Raw genomic sequence first — 6,447 nt, forward strand, 5'->3', positions numbered from 1 at the left:
TGGGGACAGCCAGCGCTGCATGTCCACTAAGGACGAGCCCGTTTTTAGCTCTCCCCACCCTTCCCCTGTCATTATTGAGAGAAAATCGAGGCCTTGGTGTCGTTGACATTCCCGCTTCTGCTATTTCCAGGGAAGGCTGTGTTTTAACTTAAATGGAGCATTGAACGTGGCCTCTTAATTAAACAGGATGAAAATCTGAATATTGGATCCTATGTGGCAATGGAATTGTGACTCCTCGGTGGGTGTGAGGAATTTTCAGAGCGAGTTTCTCTTCTGTAGGAAGCTTTGTAAATGCTGATCTTAAAGAAATAAAGTGTTCTTTTGACAATAATTTTATTTGACTTAGAATGCCATGTAGGGTGGAGCAGCTGGGTCCTTTTTTAGCTTGCTATATATATCGTGTTTTGGTTTAGAGACCATACAAAATTAAGTAAACCTAAGAGTCTTTCCCTTTTCTGCTTGATACATGGTGATACTAGTGCCGAATAACTAAGTGTCAAGGGGTGTTTCTTGTTCAAGCAAGTGTGTTTTGCCTGCAGGTATGGTGAAAGCTGGTCTTGTGAAAGGGGAAATGAACATAGTTGCTTGTTGGTCATTAATGTACAGTTAATAAGCCATGGGATGGGCAATAAGAATGGCATATTCCCAGTGCAATCACAGGAAACTTCCCCTTTTAGGCATGACCTTAACCTATTACATGTGTATTGCAAGCAGTAGAATAAAATTTTTTTAGTAACTATTCATTTTCTTCCACAGGGTGCAGTAAGTCTATGTACACATGACTTTTTTTTTTTTTTCAAATAGTATGATTTTCTCCTCAAAATTAGTCGTGTCTCTGCATTTTCAAGTTCAGTCACTTATTTCATCTTGTGCTAGCACTTGCCAAAATTACTTCGAAGTCTTGCATTTGGAAATGACAATCAGCCTGTTGATTTAAGTCAAATTCGGCCTCATTGGAAGGATAATTCATGGTCTTGCTTTTGTATTTTATATTAAATTTTTTAACTTAACTTTAAAGTGTGTTGTGTTAAGTATTGGGCGGGGAAATTTTCAGTGTTTGGCCAAAGAGTAGACAAATACATGCACTTACATTTGTTTGCATTGCTGAAATCCATAATGAAAAGTAATTTTTTTAATATTATACAAATTTGCTGTTTAGGGGGTTTGTGTATGATGATTATCTGCTTTCTAACTGTTTCAGAGTGGTGATGGAACTGAGCTGACAGCCAAGCCAAAGAGAAGCTTCTACGCAGCAAGAGATTTATACAAGTACCGACACCAGTACCCAGTAAGAATATTTTATGGTTTAAAATTGCCTTTCCAGTAAAAAACATTCTTAAACCTTTGTGTTGTCCAATAAGTACAAGAAATGAGAATCAAAAAGCTGATACAGGGGCCTAACATATGTGAGTGGGAGAGACGCAATGTCTTCTCATCCTGGGTAAACATGCAAACACATGAGATGTGTAAGCCTGGGAACTGTGGTAGGAGCCCAGGAAAAGGCTTGTGCCTTGGATATCAAAGATGGGAGATTATAGAGTTTGCCTGACTTATTATTTGTCTCTCAAGTTCCCTGAGACTGAAGGGAGGGTGCTGCTATGCTGCTGCTGCCTCAGTAGGAGAAGGTACCAGCTCGAAAGAACTTCCAGATCCTTAAACTGAGACTTTAAGTGCATGAGTAGAACTCAGTGGTTCCTAAAAGGCTGAAATTTTTTTGTCCTTAAATTATTCAAAGAGCCCAGTGTCACTTTCTGGATAGCCTTGGTAGGTTTTCGTAGGCTGATAATGTCCTATTTCCTTTCTTTTAGCAGAACTTTAAAGATCTCCGGTATCAAAATGACTTGTGCAATCTCCGGTTTTACAAAAATAAAATCCCGTTTAAACCTGATGGTGAGTAATCTGCGACAGTAACGGTGATAACAAAAGAATGCTCACTAATGATAGCAGCAAATTGAAACAGTGGTGATAATTGCAGCAAACTGAAGGTGTATCGTAATATATTGTACAACATGAACCTCCCATGTTGGAGTAGCACATTGTGATAACACGAGAGCAGGTTGTGCTTAAAAACAGAGTTAGCTTTCACTCTAGGGAGGTGGTGCTTTTCTTAGACATTATCAGCATGAAGTAGTACAGGGCGTTGTTAGTACCACTGGTTTGTGGCAGTGGCAGTACCTTTTATTAAACAAAGATAAAGTTCTTCCACTATATTGCACAAACTTGCTGCTTGAATAGGAGTGGCAGCAATCTAAGAGTGTTATCCCTAGAACTGTGTAAGAGGAAAAAAATGTGCTTTAATCTTGTGTGAGATTATTGCAATAACAATAACAAAGGCATTTTTCAGTGTCCCTAGTAGTTCTGGTAGTGGAGCAGGAACCTCATATGCAGCATTCTACACAAACACAGGAGAAGCTGAAAGATGACAAGCCCTACTCTAGAGAGTTTGCAGTCGACGTATGAGAGAGAAGAGCGTAGCAGACAGATCAGGAAGCAGGAGGAGACAATAAAGCAATCTTGGTTAGGATGATAGACAGGAGTCTCAGCACATGAGAGCTTAACCGTTAGCAAAAAAGACAAATTGCAGGCCAAAAATAAGCTTTTCAGAGTTTTGAAAGAATGATGACAAGGTTATTTTGAAGGTGTTTGCAGAAGGATCCTCTCAGAATGAGAGCAGCTCAGTAGGAAATAGCAAAGTGCACGTTGGAGTGCAGAAGGAGTGAGACGTGTAAGCTGCCTCTGAGGCAGGATCCTGTTGGAAACAGAATCAGTCTCATAGCAACAAATGGGTTCTGATAAGGTAGTAAGGGACAGGTCACAAAGGCTTTAGAAATAAAGGTGTATAGTTTTTGTTTGATGTTATAGAACAGGGTTTCAGGATGGAAGAATGCAAAGCAAAAAAAAAAGGGTCAGTATAAAAAAGATACAGTCTAGAAAGATGGTCTTACCAGCATTCAGAGTAGCTGCATTCAGCAACACTCAGGGTAGATGTAAGCATGACAAGAAAGCACTTTTCAAGGTCAGGAAGAAGGATGTTGAGATGCAAAATGTGAGAGTTTGGATAGGAAGCTGAATGGAAAGGAACGTTATACAGAAGGTTGTAAAGATACACATACAGGAAAGTTGAAGATGAGAGCTGTTTATAGACAAGATAGTGGTAATACCCTTAGCAAGTGAGAAAATAACTCAGGTTGTGAAAGAAAGATAAGACTTTTGCGCTAACCAACTCGAGCTTTATCTAGATACCCATAGGCAGATTCTTTTAGTCAGTTTTAGCTTGACTGCAAGAAGAGATAGGTCTGTGAATGGCCAGTAAAGAGGTAGCAGATTTGGGAGACATTACACAGAGAACAGATACAAAAAGGAGGCGAAGGGCACTGAGGTCTGTGTGAACCTGGGAACCATATGGATCCGAAACTAAAAGAAAAGGTTGTGGGAAGAACTCCTTTAAGGACCAAAATGAAGGAGCAGTTCAAGAGGATTAGCTACAAGTAGAGAGAGTCGTGAAAGGTAGAGGAGCTTTCCCTCCAAAAATTTGTAAAGAGTAGCATTTCTCATAGTATTCCAGGAGAAAGCCACAGTTAGTAATGTCAAAGGTAGCTGATAAGCCACAGAGGCTGACGTGTTGTTGGCTGTGAGCTCTGGTTGTGCAGAAGTTTGTATTGAGAATGGAAAAGAGTAACCCCTCCTTGACCCAAGTCTGTGTATGTGTGAGAGTGTTTGGAGGGACTCTTAGCTACCATGTTAAGGACTGAAATACTGGAGAATGTTGTTAAAAAAACCCCAAAACATTTCTAGTGCAATACTAGATCTGAAGTTTAGTTCCATGACCTACAGATTTAGCTTGTGGTTCTAGATCAGAGCTGGCCTGTTTGTCTCTCTGCCCTGGGACTGAGCAACAAGTTTTCCAATACTTGAAATACAGGTTGGATACAATGCAGTGATGGCGAAGGTCCTCTTCCCATGGTCCTGTTCAGCCTTGCCTACACTGGAAACCCCATGTTCTTAGTAGCCTTTTAGACTGGCTGCTTTCTTCACTTCTTAAATAAAAGTATTAAGTGTGTCCTCCTTTGCCATTGAGACCCAAATGGAAATTTTCACTGGGGGAAAGAGGCATCTTAAATGTATAGTAGGAGACTATCTACCTGAGGCTTTGGGTTTTTTAGGCTGCTCCTATGCTATTTGACTTTGGGAGAGGCTGTCCAGCAGTACTAAAACTGTTGTTGGTTTCAGAATAGAAAGAGAAAAACACAGTGCTCATTCATGGAAAGATATTGTACAGGTTTGGGAACAAGGATCATCCTTTTATGTACTTTGTATATCTGTGTAGTACCTGGAAAAGTGCCCTGGCCCATGACTGAATTTCGTGAGCACAGTCTCAGTGTGATGCTTGGCCACCATTAGTTGAGAAAGATTTCCCAATCATAATGTTATTTGCAGCTGGAGAGATTCCTGGTATGGGAGATTTCATAAAGAATTGAGGCTTTGTTCTATGAGGATTAGATGGATGGATAAGATAGATAGACAGATAGATGCAGAGTTTTGTCATGTAAAAGCAATGACAGGTGATTCACAGTGAAGTATTTTATGGAAGCAGTTTGTTAATTACCAGTCAGTGTTATAAAGGGATCAATGACATGAGAACTCTTGGATATATTTTACAGAAGTTGCTGCCACATACCTTCACCTGTTAGTAACCCAGTATAAGTCAGTTGGTTTTGTTTATATTGACATTTTATAAATTCCTTATTTTTAATTATGTTTTAGTAAATAAATTAGTTTTAAATTTAAATTAATTAATGTATGGCTGCAATAGACCTTATTTCACATAGTATTTGAAAGAGAATTAAAGTACGTGTTGTATCATTGTGTTAACATGGCATGTACTTTATGTAACTGAGTGCTGGTTTTGATGGCTACCTAACAGCTTTTCAAATTATTTTTACACAGGGGTTTATATTGAAGAAGTCCTAAATAAATGGAAAGGAGACTATGAAAAACTGGAACATAACCACACTTACATACAGTGGTTGGTCACTTATTACCTATTTCTGTTTCAAAGCATTAATTTGATTAAGTATTCTTATACTGAGCCATAATGCGCTTCTTCTTTTACCAGGCTTTTTCCACTGAGGGAACAAGGTCTGAACTTCTATGCTAAAGAATTAACTACATATGAAATTGAGGTAATACAAATTGAGCTCAATACAAACCATCACAGTAATTTCGATATATAACTGCTTTTTGTTACGTAGAGTTGTCTTACTCAATGCAGAAGTACTCCGTTTAGTACCACTTAGAATCTTGGACATATTCTTTGTCTATTAGGAATTCAAGAAAACAAAAGAAGCAATTAGAAGATTCCTTTTGGCTTACAAAATGATGTTGGAGTTTTTTGGAATAAAGCTAATTGATAAAACTGGAAACGTAGCACGAGCTGCTAACTGGCAAGAAAGATTTCAGCATTTGAATGAGTAAGTAATGACATTCACTTGACTTGCTAGAATTGCTATAGAATCTCTATATCCTTTTGTTTTCTAGAGAAAGCAAAGATATTTTTTCCAAAGACTGCCAGAAAAAAAAAGTGAAAAATAAATAGTTGATGCCTGGTTTGTGCATCTATCTGTACATTCCTCCTTCCCCTTTTTTGATTGTTCTTCTCACCCATTACCAGTTGGACTGGTGTCATTGAATTCCTTGAAAATACACTTTAGATGGTGCTGAAGAAGATCCCAGCTCCAAACTAATTTGTCATGTGACTGTATGTGTTTTCACCCAATCCCAAAGTGCTGCTTCTCACTTGGAAAAAAATAAGTGGCTTATCTTTGTATTTACACTTCTTTTTAAGAAAGATCCAATTCTCCGCACCTGTATGAAAGTTAAGTAACAAGATTTCCCTCCCTCCTCAAAACACGAAATACTATGTATTTAAATATTTTAAATTGAAGTGCTGATCTGGAAACGTTTAGACATGCATTAAGTCAAACTTTGGCCCAATGTTGAGCAAATTATATCAGTTGCTTTTCATTGGTATTGTGTGGATCCTGAGTTTGCACTGAATTTTGTCTCATAGAGATTAATTGTACCAAAACCTCCTTTCAAATCTTGAGCTCACTTTCTTGTATCTCTGACCTTAGAGCTGCAGATTGTTTTCTTGCAGCATTTTGTTCTTCTGTCATGATGAAAGCTTGTAGGTACAATTGCTGATGGATTCCAGGTGAATAGTGGGAATAATTTGTGAATAATTTTACTTAAACATTATATGAGCCAATGGGTGTGGCCTCAGACTCAGGCCACAGATGAAACAGGCTTTCAGGAAGTCAAAATGTTAGTGCATGTTTTTACTCCTCTTCTTTCCAGTGAGTAGCTACAGTTTTAAGTCAGGATTTGGGACTCTCTCTACCTAATTTTATCAATCTAAAATTCAAACTTAAAAGTTTAACTGCATAC

General features: G+C 38.3%; 1 protein-coding gene across 1 annotated transcript in view; it reads left to right on the plus strand.

The window, feature by feature from the left end:
• The first annotated feature begins 118 nt into the window (after nt 1-118).
• OGFRL1 (opioid growth factor receptor like 1) overlaps nt 119-6,447 on the plus strand; it is a 14,501-nt gene continuing 8,172 nt past the window's right edge. The window contains exons 1-6 of the mRNA XM_017739247.1: nt 119-238; nt 1,202-1,288; nt 1,809-1,890; nt 4,948-5,026; nt 5,117-5,183; nt 5,326-5,471. Of these exons, the coding sequence (XP_017594736.1) occupies nt 212-238; nt 1,202-1,288; nt 1,809-1,890; nt 4,948-5,026; nt 5,117-5,183; nt 5,326-5,471 (488 nt within the window). The 5' untranslated portion in view covers nt 119-211. The remainder of the gene's footprint in view (nt 239-1,201; nt 1,289-1,808; nt 1,891-4,947; nt 5,027-5,116; nt 5,184-5,325; nt 5,472-6,447) is intronic.

Source organism: Corvus brachyrhynchos, unplaced genomic scaffold (assembly GCF_000691975.1).
Source record: "Corvus brachyrhynchos isolate BGI_N302 unplaced genomic scaffold, ASM69197v1 scaffold136, whole genome shotgun sequence".
Taxonomy (NCBI): Eukaryota; Metazoa; Chordata; class Aves; order Passeriformes; family Corvidae; genus Corvus; species Corvus brachyrhynchos.